The 17,183-nt window shown below is 34.3% G+C and overlaps 1 protein-coding gene across 1 annotated transcript in view; it reads right to left on the bottom strand.

Annotated features, from left to right (window-relative positions):
• The window catches only part of NBEA (neurobeachin), a 438,994-nt gene that overhangs the window by 232,111 nt on the left and 189,700 nt on the right, over positions 1-17,183 (bottom strand). Inside the window, 1 exon segment of the mRNA XM_008575128.1 lies at positions 1,784-1,927. Coding sequence (XP_008573350.1) covers positions 1,784-1,927 — 144 coding nt within the window.

Raw genomic sequence — 17,183 nt, forward strand, 5'->3', positions numbered from 1 at the left:
TAATATACTTCAAGAGACTAGGCAAATTTGTATCAACTAATTATTTTTATTGGGAATAAAGGACCAGAGAGTCTATACTAAATTTTACAATTATTAAACATATCTGTTGATATATGTGAATGAAGAAGAGCAACACATTATTTAAAAAGGTCAGGAATCATATTTGTGAATTTTCTTTGTAAGATCAAGGATGAGACCAGGAAAAGAGAAAACACACCTGTGGGCAAATAGAATCAAAGAACTTCCTCTGCTTAAATATCCAAATGGCCTCAGACAAAATCTGAGCTAATAAAAAAAAAAACCAAACCACAAAAACAACAAAACCAGGGCCGGCCCGGTGGCGCACTGCTACAGTGCGCCGCTTGGGAGCGCGGTGGTGCTCCTGCCAAGGGTTCAGATCCCACATACAGACCGGTTCATGCTCACTGGCTGAGCGAGGTGTGGGAGCAACACCGAGGGTTGCGATCCTGTTGCCGGTCCCGGTCCGGTACGGGCGCGACACTGAGGGTTGCGATCCGTTGCCAGACACGAAAAAAAGACAAAAAGGAAAAAAAAAAAAAAAACAGCAAAACCAAAACTTGAACATTTACTTAGGAATTTGAGGCAAACATTTGGTCATAGACTTAAGACTACTTTTAAATAGGAAAATAGTTTTCATGATACTATATACATAATACATGAACATAGGCATATCCAGGAACTGGCATTAGAATAATCTTATTAAATACTTTCTTAATCTAGAAAATGTAGACTAATGTGCCATCTCCAGTTTACAATTAATAGTAACATCTTCTCTTTGGTAAAAGGAGAAATCTCTAACTAGTAGAAATAAACCTCTGGAGGCTTTCACAAGGCCATGCCAGCTAATTTTCAGTATGATACTAGAAACAGAACTGTGTGATTCTGCAAACAGAATGATAAATATAAGTCTTTCTCTCTACTGCCACATGCCATCCCAAAGTTGTATGGGCTGAAAATAAAGAATTGAAGCGAGACTCAGCCACTTTTGGAGACTCTAAAGCAGGAGTTTTTAACTTGAGATCTAGGATATGATTCCACAGACTGGTTTCTAGGGGTGAGTGAATGCTCTGAAATTGTGTATAAAATTATATGTGCATCTTCATGAAGCAATCTGGCTTCATCAAATTCTCACAGTGGTTTGAAACCCAAAAAAGGTTGTGAGCCAATACTGTAAGGTATCCATGTCCCATCTGGTCATTGCAGATACTGTCCAGAATTGACCTTAGAGCAGCACCAGGACAAGGTGAAACTGAGGGTGGTAGGGGAAGAATGTCTCCTCCTAGAGGAGGGCAATTAGCAGTGTGAGGCTAGAGAACAAAACAGGAGTGGTGAGGGACAATCCAAAGAGTGGCAGCAGGGAGGAAATGGGAAACTCAATGGTCACCTGGCTAAAGGGCCTATTTTTCATGGCTGTTAGAATGTTAGAGACATACATAAGTCAATGAATCTATTTTCCTGTCCCATCTCCAGTGATACAGGCAGGTACATGTAAACAATTTATACTATGTATTATTTCTCCTATAGGAAGAGTTGTTCTTCATTACATAGAAAGTTGATGTTATTCATTTGCTGTCAGTAAAACACACATGTGAGGTCCTCTTTTCAATACTAGAAATGAGATAAAGTAAATTATTAACATTCACATGATTGAGCATTGTTACAACCACTGGAACACATTTATTCACCAGGATATAGATTTTAGATTCAGTAACTTTGTGTGTATTTATTGTAACAAATAGAAGAAAAATATTTAAAAATTTACCTGCAAGATTGTCAATTTCTTTCTCCTGTAGCAGACTGACTGCATCATCATCTCCTTCCAGCATAAGTTCTGTCTCTGCATTCTGGTTCACTATTGCTTGACTTCTGAATGTTTTCTTTGACTTTACTACATCTTCTTCAGTGCCTAATCATAACCAAAATATAATAATTAAGGTCATTGTGATTGTTTTTACTTTTAGTGAGTATTTGAAATAATTGATTACTTTCTTATAATTATATGCTGAATTTACAAATTACTTCACAATTTTAGAACATTTTTTACTTTATCTTGTTTGGTCTTCTGTGAGAACAATGGCGGGGATGTAATCACCTGCCCTTATTTTACAGATGAGGAAACAGGCTGAGAAAGCTACATGCATTGTTGAGGGGCCTAGGAGTTGGCTGGTGGTAGAGAAAGGACTTCATAATCCATAGCTTATGACTACAAGATCAATGCACATTCAACAAAAAATCTGCACCTCACCCCAAACTCGTTTTCTGATTCATAAAGTTACAGTTTTACACAATTTTACTTTTGCTTGAAGTAGCTATTCAATTGATCAGATCATTTTTGACAGTAGATGAGATCGGTGTGAAGAAAACAGGACAGCATTCACATCTGAGGGGAAAAATGGCTGTCACTGGGAAGCTACCGAAAGGAATGATGGAGACCTAAAACCTACTTCACAGTAGCCATATCCTTAGCAGCTAATGACATAAGTACTGATTGCTGAAATGATATCCTTATTTTGCTACATAAAATAATACAAAAAGCCAAAATCGAGACATGCAAAAATAAGCTGAAAAGTGGAAATACAGCAAAATTTGACCTGGCATTAACATGTCAATCAATGTAAAGGCTAGAAATGAATGCATTTGGATCCCTTACGAATTAAACTGCTTAACAGATATTTCCATATTTACATTCAAACACCTGCTTGGGCAGGTGATAATGAATCTAAAATTATCTGAACTGCGACCAAATTTTATACACACACACATACATACATACAGATATTTCCATATTTACATTCAAACACCTGCTTAGGCAGGTGACAATGAATCTAAAATTATCTGAACTGCGACCAAATTTTATACACACACACATACATACATACATACATACATATACACACACACACACAAATAAGAAAAACCTCTGTTTCATACAACTTGAAGTTGAAATCTGGAATAGATTGTTGTGCTATAGCTACAGTTTTAGGTTATAGACTTCAAGGTGCAGCATTAACTAGAAAAACATCTTCATATCTTATCTGGTGTGGTGGATACATTGTTGGAAATGGGAACCTAATAAATCAGTACTACACAGTGTTGTTGTATTATAGTTCTAGAGGATGTATGGTGTCATGTACACAAGCAACTGCTTTCCAAATCATATCTTGCCTCTGGCCAAAATTCTCTCCAGTTACAGTTCATAACACGTTTGTGACCAATTCTCCCAGGCCCATACGATAGGACTTCCAACAGTCCACGACTGCTGGCTGATGTTTGCTCAACCATTTTCTTGGAAGGCCATCTAGCTGCCATAAAACTTGTGTTGTAAAACAGAGTGTTAGCTATTTTCTTTTTCCTCTGCAGCTTGCATACTTCTTTTTGTCAGTGACTGTAGGCCAACTGTTTGCAAAAACTTTAAAAAATGGAATCAAAGAAAGCCGATAAAGGAGTAAAAACACATGTTGAGGAATACAGTCATATCACACACAATACCATTACAGAGTGTCATTGACTCAGAAGTATAGTCTGTCATCCTAGCTCCTACTGAATAATAGTATTTAGATGGTTAATATATAGCTTAACAGTATAAAGTAATAGACTATTAAATATATTTTGATAAATACTTCAGGGACAATATTAATACAAATCAATACTGCATTGGAGGTGAGGGAAATTAAATGGTTTATATGTGTATTCTTCTTTCACTGGTCCATAGCTGATTCATATCTCTCTAATTAAAGACTGTGGATAGATCGCTGAATGCTTCAGAACCTTATCTTAATTTTATTTGATTTCTGGTGATATAAAACCAGCACAATGGTAATCTTCTGAGGGTGGCTATCTTTACAACTTGTTTGGTTCTTGGGTAGTAACTTAATTTGAGAAACTCAGAGCTTGGATCACCTGAGAACAAAAGAGGCAAATCCAATGATTAATAATCCAGAAGTCTCTCCTGAGTTCTTTATAGCCATATACCTGGATATTACTAATTAAACATTTCCCTAACTGAGCTAATTGTCTCGTGCTTCTCCTCTCCTTTTGATTAACCCCCTTACTTAAGCCAAATACTTAGGATTCATCCTGCCTAGAGACTGCCACTGCCCTAGTCCAGCCATCATCACTTTGGTCTAGATGGCTTCAACAGCTGCCTTACTTACACAACCCTCCATGCTTCTGTCACAGTGATTATTATAAAACACAAATCAATTGAGGATACTTTCCTGCTTAATATTGTTTATTAACTCCTCCCATTCAACAACAGGCAATGCATGTTTTATACTGTAGGATAAGATCTAAACTCCTTAGCATGGCTGACCAGGGTCTTTTATCTTCTAATTACCAGTTTTGCTTTATCTTTCACTTCTCCCCCCTCAGCAATACTAGAATATTTATAGCTTCCAAAATATGTCATCCTTTCACATACCTCTTTACCTCAGTTGATGTTATTCCCTCTGCGTGGCAGGTTCCTGCCTTCCTCCTTCATAGGGCTAATTCCTACATGCACTTCAAAATTTACTTCCTTCAAGTGCCTTTTCTAATTCACTCCTCCGTGCTTTCACAGTTTACACAGAACTCAACCACACTGTATAGGTGTTATCAGTATGTGTCTGTCCTCTCCACTAGGCTGTAGCCTCATTTCTATAGCCTCAGTGCCTGGTACCCAGCAGGTGCGCCACATACATTTGCTGAAGTTCAGGTTTACCCCCGACCCTGTTCCTTTCTCTGGTTTCTTAAGGTAGATTCTGTGTGCTCTTTCCTTTATGCTTCCACCACACCTCATAAATGCTGCCACTATAGTATTTATAGTTATTGTACCTGTTTGCTTATTTATCTCCACAATAGCCTGGAAGCTCCCTGATGACTAGAAACATGCTGTTGTCTTTGTATTCTCAATACTTAGCACACTGCCTGGCACAGAATAAGCCCTCATAAAGCCTGAACAAATGAATAAACTGAGACATAACAGTTTACCTTTGGGTATTTCTAAATCTGAAGTTCCCCAAATATCTGAGTCTTAGTGATTTGCCTTCGGTTTGGGGTGAACTGGAGAATCTATGTATTTATATGAATGAAAGGGAACAATTCTTTAAATGAAAGTCAATAAAGTCCTTTAAGTGTGAGTCAGCCTAATAAAGCAACTTTTTCCTTGTATCATAACCATGTGTAATCTGTTCTGTCAGTTAAAAAACAAAGCAAAACAAAACTTTACATTACTCTTATGTTACCAAAATAAAAATCTACCAATAAAGAAAATGTAGTAGAAGGAAGGTGAGCTTTGAAATGCATATCAAACTTTCAATATTATTTCCTCTCGTTTTAAAGCAGTAAAACAATCATGTCATTAAAAAATATGTAGTAAACTAATCCATATCAACATACTAAACTTATCATCCCTGTTGAAGTATTATCAGTTTGCAGCTCAGTAAACTTCCTGATTTTATGGTACAGCACCAAACATTTATCTAAATTAAAGTGTATGAGATCTAAAGGTGCTTTTCAATCACAATATCCTTTATGAATTAGAGTTTCATTCATCAAAATTATAGGCAAAAAGAGGTAAGGTCTCAAAGGGCTGTCTCATTACAAGGCTTGTAAACACTGTCTTTAGAAAGAATTGGTTTAACATCCAACAAATCAAAATCTGATTGGGAAGAGAATTTATTTGAGATCATCTATCTTCAGAAGACATGTCGGACCAAGTGCACTTCTTGGCCTCTTTAGCCATTCATCAAGAAATTAACAAGCGAATACCACAAACCACCAGAACCCCCTGGATTATAAATGTGAATTATATGTAAAGCTGGATAAGATAGACATATACGAGTATGCTTATTTTCTATGAAAACATTAAAATGTCACAAAATTTAAAAGTTTCAGAAGAAAAATTGCCACCAAATTATAGATTAATGAAGCCAAATCTAAAATTACACTTCACTTATGTTATTTTTGACATCATGTTACAAATAGCAAACACATAAAAGCATTCTATACACAGATGTCTTAGTAAATACATGTACATGCAAAAGCTCTGCATGTGAGAATGTTACCTAATATAGAATATTGCATTACATGAACCTAAAGTTCCTCTTTCATAAAATTTCTCTTAATAACTAGGGATCCATGTAAAACAAAGTATATTTTAAAAGTTAAGTAACAGGAGAACTAAAATTATTTTATTTTCATTATTTTATTATTAAATTATTGTTATTATTTTAAATTAGCATAAGTTAAAAAATATTGAAACAAAAACTGGAGATGTTAACTTATCTTAAAAATTATAAGTAACTGGATTGTCCAAACAATTAAGGCAAAGAAATTAATTCATTTGCTCATTATGTTCTTTTCTATTGATGAGTATAAACACTAATGTAAAGGAAAATACTACACAGTAATTTATTTCCGTTTAAGGAATTATCCTATAGCCAACTCTAAAACATCTATATTAATAAAGAAAAAAAGCAATTCACAACAATAGTTAAGCCATAAATCATATATGTCTGGCTAATGCACAAAGAGAAAAGACATAACTCCATAATAAGCCAATTTTAGTTAGCATAACCTTCTTACTAGTTTTATGCTATTACTATTTATATTGAATGTAGAACTATGGCTTTAATTTTTCATTTATTAAAAAGTTATACATACGTATGTATATGTCTGTGTATATTTCTCTGTCTTATATGTATCAATTATGTAAGAATACATTTTCAATACTATTTTATCTGTACAATTTAAATACAAGGTCAATGGCTCATGACCTGGCCCCTGTTATTTAACTTCGCTATTTTACTGATGTGGCCTCTTTGCACCTCATATTCCTCAAGGGTAAATGCTTTTGTCCCCAAACATGCCATACTGTCTCAAATCTTTAAGACAGTGAAATACTACATGAAATTCTCTTATCTCCTTCATCCTTGAACATTCAGTTTGGCTGGTTACTCCCTTCTCTGTGTCTTAGAAATAAGCCATAATATATTATCATTATTCATTTTAAAGTATTTTATTTAGGGATCCTTTGATTAGTCTTTGATTTCCAGTGTGTCAAGTGTCAAATAAGATGGCAATATATGTTTGCTGAGTAAGCACATAAAAACATAAACATAATTCACGTTAGTCATTTTATATACATGTTACTTGAACCACTTTTCTGTTTATGTCCTTTTAGCTTCCTCATAGATGAGGAAGTTGGACTATGTGATTTGCCATTCTTACTTTATTGTTCCTGCCAGTATCTATTAGGAATACATTTAAAAAGAAATCCAGACCAATCTCTTAACTTCAGTTTCCCAACCTGTGAAAGAGGAATAATAAGTATTTTTCAACCTTTCACAGGATTATTGCAACGTTAAAATGAGACAATGAATGCTAAAATATTTTGAAATGTGTGATGATTATTTACATAAGCTTTCAAAAATATTTGTTAAAAGTTTGATAGAATGTGATAAAACAATAATAGAATATTTAAAAAATTATACTGAGTATTCAATTTAAAAGTGAGCAAGAACACAGTCAATGCCTTACTGCTTATAATAATGTTGAATAAGATTTATAAAAAGGGGCCAAAAAAGCCAGCTAATGTGAGGATTAAAAATTCAAATAAGATAAAGCATGAGTCTAAGGTCATAGCATAATGCTTAACCCTTATCAGGTACTTCACAAATGATGGTTTCCTTTCCTTCAGTTGGAGTTAAACTTCCTCCTTCCACCATGTTGTCACGACACGCTGTTTACATTCATTACAACCAATGCGAGCCTTCAACTCCTCCCTGAGCACAGGAAGGATGGCAGGCAGCACAGGTGCTATCAAGTGCTTGTGAAATTAAATAGAGTTAAATAGTTTACATTTTAAAAATGCTTTTCCTGAAATTAAATAGACTTAAGTAGTTTACATTTTAAAAATGCTTTTCCCCATAATCATTTTATTCATTTAAAGATACTATTAAATAAAATTACATAAGCATCAACGTGTTTGACATGCTTTTGGATATTTGAAGGAAAAAACTGCTTTCTGAACAGAGAGCAGATCAAAAGATAATGCATCTAATATAGGCTTCTTGTTCATCTTTCGAAAAAGATCTTTGGAAGAAGATTAGCAGAATGGAAATTTTGTTTCATTTTAATTTTTACTACTGTATTACCAGGAAATTCTAATGTTTCTAAACATCTGGAAATCAGTTTTGCAAGATGGCATTCTTTTTCAAAGGAGAAACTCTTCAGTATAAACCACTTCACAATATTTTTAGCTTGTTCAATGTGTTTTGACAAAATCTACCCCTAATGTAAGGAAGACAAATATGCTGCAATTCATCTTCAAACCTAATACTCTCTATTAAAAGTATTAATGACATGAATACTTTGGAAAATTTTAAAATAAAGATTACTTTTTCTCATTAAAACTCAAGTCAGGGGCCGGCCCGGTGGCGCACTGGATAGTGCGCCGCTTGGGAAGCGCGGCGGCCCTCCCGTCCGAGGGTTCGGATCCCACATACAGACCGGCTCCCGCTCACTGGCTGAGCGAGGCGCGGGAGCAACACCGAGGCTTGCGATCCCCTTGCCGGTCCCCGGTCCGGTACGGGGGCAACACTGAGGGTTGCGATCCGTTGCCGGACACGGAAAAAAGACAAAAGACAAAAAAAAAAAAAACCCTCAAGTCAGAGCAACAAAGAACTTCACAGACCAGGGCTTTTTAGTAATTCTAAATGATATTATTTAATTCCACTAAAAGGAAAAGATGTTAAGATCATACAAGGGTACTTCACAAAGTTCACGGAAAAATAGAACTGAAAGATAGTAGAGATCTTTTGAAGACCCCTTATATACCTCGACTAATTACATTAGATATGGTGACATGATGTCATGTATTAATACATATGAATTAATCTATTACTGAGAAGTTTACAGTTTTGAACATTTTCCAAAAAATAAAAGAATGCTTTATATTACACTGAGAAACCTATTGCTCAAAAACATTATATGCTGACGTTAGTGTGTTTGTAAGTAAAACTAATAGATACATACATACCTGTAGAACACACTTAACTGTAATAATCATTTACTATCTAGTAATTTTTTTTGTGAATCATTTAAATACAAAATTTAATTTTGCTTTTGACATTACAACATAGGTATAGTGTTTGTATCTTTCCTTAAAAAAAAATGATGATGATATAAAAGGAAAGACCACTTTTCCACTGGATTAAAGAAAAAAATTGCATTAAAATTAAAAAAGATTAAAAATTAAAGAAAAATAATAGAATTTTTATTTTAAAAGAAAACAGACCTTTCTGGAGAAAAATCTCAAAAGTAAGAACTGTTAGTGATACTGAATAAAAACACTACTTTAGAAAGAATGACTAGAAATTTCAAGTATCTTTTTTCTCTTCTATACCTGATGTTGAGTCAAGAGCTTCACTTTATCAATACAAAAGCATTTTATGAAAGCAAGTATTTGCATAAATGAAATAGACTGCTTCTGTTCAAACAGACTGTTTTTACTTGTTTCAAACACACTCTAAGTAAAAATCTGAGATAGTTATTGAGCAAATTTAATAAATACAGACATAAAATATGGATGGTTCAGACATCTAATTCCTTCTATCTTAAGTGTATTATCGTTTTATATAAATTGTATCTAACCATGATCCCACCTCAATTCATTTTTGTTGACAGAGAATATATTGAATAATATATTGAATGGATTGAATAATCCCAAATAGATATCATCTATAATACCATAAAATTAAAAAATCCAAGATACCAGCTTCCAATTTATAATGAACTTGACTTAGAAATGACAATCCTTACCTGAACCAATAGTTGATGACACTTATGGTCCTTTTTAGCACATCATTATATTACATAAAATTAGAGTACAGCATCCTTTGTCATTTTTACCAAAGAGGAACTTGTACAGATTTTTGTTTGTTTTAACCTAGACATAAACATTATACTTTCCAGTAGACTATCTCTAAAAAGTTGGAGGACAGTATTTCAGTGCTAGAGTAAACATGCAGTATTAGCAATTTGGATATTAATTAAGGTTAAATGTTCATACAAATTATTCCAGGTGTTAAATTCTTACTCAGATTATTTATGCTTGTAAACGACTTATTGGAATTTAAGAAAGAAGGGAAGAAAATGGCTACCTAACACCAACAGTTATTGCTCAGTGGAAAAGGACATCAAGGACACTTGCAAGTAAAAGAATTGGATCAATATTAACGTGATTTTCATTTCATGCTTCCCCAACTCCAGTGAGCTGACAATATACTCTGATTATGTGAACTGCCTCAGAGTAACACAGAAAAGGTTATTAGAGCAAGAGGTGGAAATGGAATGCACTTTTTATATTGACAGGCTTGCTAATAGAGTATACTGATTTTCAAAGACATGCAATGCATTTTTACAATTTGGTTCTGACAGCAAAAACAGAATTTCATTTATTCCTAATTCAAAATATTCATATATAAGCAGTATTTCTTAGAGCAGACCAACAAAGGGCATATTCATAAACAGCAGTTTTAAACAGAGAAATGCAATTAAAAAGGTGCAAGAAAATGTTATTGAATTTAAGAGAGGCACTATATAAATATGAAATGTTAAACTAATAATCTTCTTAGTCGAGTAAATGTAGAAAAACTGCATTCTATGCTTTTTAAAGGAAATTTGATAAACTATATTTTAAGAATATATATGATGGTAAATGTAGAATATCTCTGCATTTCAGACTGAATATTACTTGGTAGGATTTTGGTTAGGTATAAAGTTGGGGTGATTTTTAATTATTTAAAATAGGATTTCATTATATTAAAAATCACATGGCACATTTTACTTGTGGAAAAACCTAATAAAAATCACAGAACACTTGGGCCAGTTTGGAGCCCTCTATATAGCAGAAAGAGCAGAGATGATGCATTATTTATCTTTGCGACTGAGTACCTCACATAGTATTTGGTCCCTATGAGAAAACATGCATAGAAAAAGACTAGCACAAAAATAAATACATCAAAATAATAAAGACAGCTATCTTTACATGGCTGACTACGGGGGATTTCCTCCCCACTTCTTTAAACTTTTGGGGGGCAATATTTAGATTTCCTATAATAAGCATAAGTCTCTTTTCTGGAAGGGAGGAAGGAAGAAAGAAACGAAGGAAGAAAGGAATAAAGGAAAGAAAGCTGCATTATGTGCCAAGAGGGGGAGATGGCAGATGAGTAGCAGAATAGAAGTTAGAAAGCCTAGCAGCCCTTAAAATGAAAAAAAAAAAAAAAGATGAACTGGACAACTTGAAAGAGGGCTGAGCGCATAGGGAGACTTCCTCAGGCAGTGGGTGGCATTAGAAACACCAAAAAACATTTAAAAATATGTTTTTATAAATAATGTGGAATATACATCCTGTGTATGATACTAAGTTAATCTGTTTTAATGTATCTTTATGGATGATGGGCTATAAGAATCAGCCAAAGATTAGCTAGTAAACTTTACAGTGGGGATATATTCAGTAATGCCCTCACAGTTAAAATTCCAAATGTATTCACTACAACACATTGTAGAGTAAGAGAATAGTATTCGGGTTGAATTTAGCTCTATCTTCCTCAGGCAGTGGGTGGCATTAGAAACACCAAAAAACATTTAAAAATATGTTTTTATAAATAACGTGGAATATACATCCTGTGTATGATACTAAGTTAATCTGTTTTAATGTATCTTTATGGATGATGGGCTATAAGAATCAGCCAAAGATTAGCTAGTAAACTTTACAGTGGGGATATATTCAGTAATGCCCTCACAGTTAAAATTCCAAATGTATTCACTACAACACATTGTAGAGTAAGAGAATAGTATTCGGGTTGAATTTAGCTCTATCTACCACTTACTTAGCATGTCACCCCCTAATTTCTATGTTCTGTCATTTTCCTAAAAAAAAGTCCTTTAATGGTTCTGTCTATTGACAACTCCCTTCACAGTACGGCCCCAAACTACCTTAGGGTTGAATTTAGCTCTATCTACCACTTACTTAGCATGTCACCCCCTAATTTCTATGTTCTGTCATTTTCCTAAAAGAAAGTCCTTTAATGGTTCTGTCTATTGACAACTCCCTTCACAGTACGGCCCCAAACTACCTTTTCAGCCTCATCTTCGTACTATTTCCACACACTGTCCTGTGTTCCATCATACAGCACCATTTTCCATTCCTTCAGTGTTGTGTTGTGTAGTCACTTTCTCCACAGTGTCACCTTTTCACTTGGGAAGATTTCCATTCATTCTTTGAAATCCAGCTAAAATGTACTTTTCATGTAGGCAGCCCCCTTTACTGAGCTCCTGTAGCATTTTTAATATACTTTGATAAAAATATTTATACTGTATTGTAATTATTTATAAATAAAGTTGTGTGTATAGTGTACCAAAAATTAGTCTAAAAGACTATGAACAGTAATCTAAATTAGTTCTATGCCACTCAGCAATAAGTCCATTAGTATAACTTTGTCAGTGTTTTATTTTTAACAGCATTTAATACTATAAGTGGAAATAAAGTACAAACATAAAAAACATATTTTAGAATTTGAAAATACCATACTTCTAGACCTCGTCATAGAAAACCCATCATTCAATGCTTTTACCCAAAATCATGAATGGTGTGGTTAAAATACTGTGTGTATACCTTGACATGAACCAATTATCAATTAAATAAAAAATAGCAACCAAATAATAAGCACACAGAATTGTATCAGTGGATGCTCCAAATCAGACAGACAGAAGATCTGATTCTGACCCTCAAATGATTTCTGTTTTTAATCTGAGGATATAAAACATCTAAAATAAAAATATTTTCTGAAATCTTTACAAAGTAACCAGTCAACATATGCAAAACATTGTAAGGAATAAATTAGGCCCCTGTATGTCCCTATGCCTTGGTCATTTCTGTTACTTCTTCTGCCTTTACTTCCCTGCTCACATCGTAAATTCATGATCTTCTTTTGAGACAATTCATAAGTCATTACTTCCATGAAGCTACTCCACCCCAGCAGGCTCAGTGGTTCACTGTCGCCCTTACACTCCTTTGGTAACTATTGCCTCCCTCTAGATAACATTTTATTCCTTTCCACTAGACTGGGGTGTTTCCACTTTGGCACTATTGACATTTGGGGCTGGGCTTTTGGTGTTGCCGTTGTTGCAGTTTTTGTTGTTGTTACTGGGAGCTGTCCTGTGCATGGTAGGATATTTTAGCAGCATTCCTGGTTTCTACCCATTAGGTGCCAGTAACGCACTCCTACCTTCACCCCCTTTGAGAACCAATACACTAAACTATGTGATAATGTTATATGGCAGAAACTGTTTATCTCAATCCCAAAATCCAGCACATGCATGACATACAAAATCTATTCAACAAATACCTTTAAATTAATAAAGTTATTTGATTCCTCTGAATCTGTTTAAAGCCTACAATCAGAATCTCCAAAATAAAAATGTATGGCTTTTTAGAACATTTATTACTATAAAAAATGCTTATAACATCTGTAAAATATTCTGTAAGCATATTTTGTAACTTAGTCTTTATCTAATTCATTTAAATTATTATTATTATTATTTTTTTGGGGGCCGGCCCGGTGGCACACTGCTACAGTGCACCGCTTGGGAAGCGCGGCGGCGCTCCTGCCGAGGGTTCGGATCCCACATACAGACCGGCCGCTCACTGGCTGAGCGAGGTGCGGGAGCAACACCGAGGGTTGCGATCCCGTGGCCGGTCCCGGTCCGGTACGGGCACGACACTGAGGGTTGCGATCCGTTGCCGGTCACGAAAAAAGACAAAAAGGAAAAAATATATATATATATTATTTTCTTTTTCCTTTTTGTCTTTTTTACTGACCGGCAACGGGATCGCAACCCTCGGTGTTGTGCCCGCACCACGCTCAGTCAGTGAGCGGGAACCGGTCTCCACATGGGATCCGAACCCTCGGCGGGAGCGCCGCTGCGCTCCCAAGCGGTGCTCTCTCCAGTGCGCCACCGGGCTGGCCCAACATTTAAATTATTTTAAGAGACTATAAAAACCACAGGGTGAATACAAGGCTATGATACTAAATGACACTGACACCAAAAAGAGCTTCCTTCCCTGCAAGTCTTTCTTTCCCTCTATTTAAAAGAATTTACATCATTAAATTTTCAATTAATTATTTTAACAATAACCAGATCACCAAGTTCATTCCAAATATGAGTATCCAACTAATAATCCACCAATGCAAATGGAGTTATCAATGAACAACAATCAGGATGTTTATAAGATAAAAAAATCAAATCATCTTTCTCATATGTTATAACAACCATAATAACTATAAGCTCTCTGAAAAACAAAGTCAGATAATTTGAAAATTCCTTTCTCAACAATTGTACAGCTGCCTTAGTATTTTTATTCTCAGTGCCTTCTTTATTTCTTGATGACTGCAAGCAACACATTACAGTAGCCATGCATATACCATCAAAACTAATTTAATTCCAGAATCATTACAGAACTGCTTTTTATTCATCAAGGTCCTATCTTGATTGCTTCACAAGCTTAGATAAATCAGGTGTTAAGCAGACACATCTCTGAGGAACCTAAGAATGTTCTCATTTGCAGTTCTCAGCATACCTTATTATTTATTGCCAGAGAAATGACTGATTAACTTTGTCATCTTTGCCCCATGTTTTTTTTCCTCAGGCTGAAGCAGTCTGCCCTCTTCTGTGACGCCTGATCAGACCTATTTAAGATGACGTCTTTGATCACAGACATGGAGGCGCTTGCGATCTTAGGCTTTGATGAAACATTGTTCCACTGTAATTTTATGGAAGGGAAACAGAGGCCTAAATTATAAGTGACAGTCAACAACGACAACCAAACTTATTAGAGTTTTGTACTATTCTTTGACAGCTATAGTCAAGCACCAGATGTCGACTAGTCTAGGTTTCATTTTAATAAAGAAACAAAATACAAAATCCTCCTTTTAAAATCATTTCTCTATTAGCTAGTTTGCCCTGAAGAAGAAAACTCTGCGGGTCAGAATTTTAGTTTATGAGATTTTAAATATTTTCTCTATATTCTTCCATCATTATGGTCTGCAAGATTCCTGGTAATCAATTAAATTTGCACTTGTATGAGATTTCACTATTAGAAAACACCTAAATAACATATTCAATACATGCAAAATTAGAACATTAAACATCAGGGAAAAAATTACATGCCTCTAGGTTTTTATTAATCACATTCCAACACCAGAGGCTGAAAGTATATCAAATCACACCAAATCTTTTGCACATGACAACCTCATAAATTATTCAACTCATTAGTATTACTGAAAAGCATGAAAAACTCCATCAGTGTAAAGGATATTTACCAACTGAAAAAGGTCAACCAAAAGTTTTAATAATGAAATTGAAGGGAAAGCTTTTCTAAGTAAATATGAAATAACATTATTGTCTTTTGTTTCCTTGCAATTATATCCAATTCTGATTGTTCACTTATTTAAAAGAAAGCATTGTAAATATATTTTATTTGAGGCTTCAAATAACTTGCATGAAAATGATGTCACAAAATCCAAATTATAGCTAAATGTTTCTTTCTATCACAGGAAAGTTTAACTATAATTTAATCTGAAATGTATGGCTGAATTTAGGATAACAGAAAAAATCAAGTGACTCAAAACATTTTTTTTAAAACATGAAGGCTGCTAAATCATGTTCACTTATATTAATATAGGCTCATATTCTTGGAACATTAATGTAGTGTACTACATTAATCATTAAGACTCAACCAGTGGTTCAGATCCCAGGGACTGTTTTGATGGCTATGTAAATATTACCTATTTAAGTAATTTAAGGCTATTCTCCCAGCATCTACAACTTGTTTAAAATTCTGAAAAGTTTGATCACCAATTCATACACTTGGAGCCATACTGAAAGTTCCACCCATAAAACACTGTTTTGTTCCTAAAATATTTTTGTTGCTACCATGTAGATATATTTCAACAATTTTCTGACAAAAGTTTACAGAGAGATTCTGTACATTGAATGCTTAACTTTCAGGATAAAATTTAACAATAAGGAAATTGAACTATTGTGATTATTTAACACAGGGGAAAGAATAAGTTGAATTTCAATTTGTCCTAGAAGCTCACTCGGAATTTGCAGGTTTGTGCTATATATATATACCCTTACCCTAAGTCTACAGAACACCAAAACAGTCAATCATTTGAATGTTAGTCTACACACTGCCAGACTTCAAAACACTTAAACACATTTAGATGTTTAATGTGAGAAACAGCATCCAGATACTGGGCTGAATTTTTTTTTTTGTTGTTTTTTTTACTTTTATATGGATGTTCTGGCAATATGTGAATATAAAATCTTTCTTTAAAATATAAAAAATTTGTTTTTGATTAACTTTTTCAACATCTATTTTTATTGGATGAAGTGCTTTGTAATAATTACTGACATTTACTTTCTATTTCTTCTGAAGAAATACTTTATACATAGGTTAGAGGGCACATTAAGAGGTTGGAAGACAGAAAAATGCTACATTTTTTTCTTGGCAATGTGTAGTTCCTCTCTCTACCTCTATGGATAGATGGCTCCAGGGAGTGCTTCCCACTCACCCTTTCTACATCCCCCATATTTATGTCCAACTCTGTACTCAGTTCCAAAAGTCCATGGATGTGAACTGTGATAAGGATTAGAAGAGATGTACTCTAGGATTGTTTTGGGGGATAGAATTGTTTTAGGTTTCTTTTGTTTCCCATTCCATGATCTTAACTTTGAGAGTGACCATGGAGTAACCCTAACATAGGTGCCATGTAGATTTCCTGAATGTTTTATGATATAGATGTGGTCTTTGTTTTTAATTTGTGTAAAATAAAAACATACTCCACTTTCCTTTTACCAAAGAACCCAATTCAAGAGTAATAATAGATTCTGAATACTGCTGATGATCCACCATTGAAAATTCATAAATACTACATATTTTAAAATATACTTATAGTACACATAGAGAATATTTAGTATCCCCTACACTTCTTATCTGTTTCAGAATTATAGCATTATTTTTTTAGTTTAGGTTTATTAACAATAGCTACTCTGTTACTAAAATATGACTGTTTCAAAAATATTTTAAGATAAAAGATTTTAAAATTTGTTTC

This window comes from Galeopterus variegatus, unplaced genomic scaffold, assembly GCF_000696425.1.
Source record: "Galeopterus variegatus unplaced genomic scaffold, G_variegatus-3.0.2 Scaffold1141, whole genome shotgun sequence".
Taxonomy (NCBI): Eukaryota; Metazoa; Chordata; class Mammalia; order Dermoptera; family Cynocephalidae; genus Galeopterus; species Galeopterus variegatus.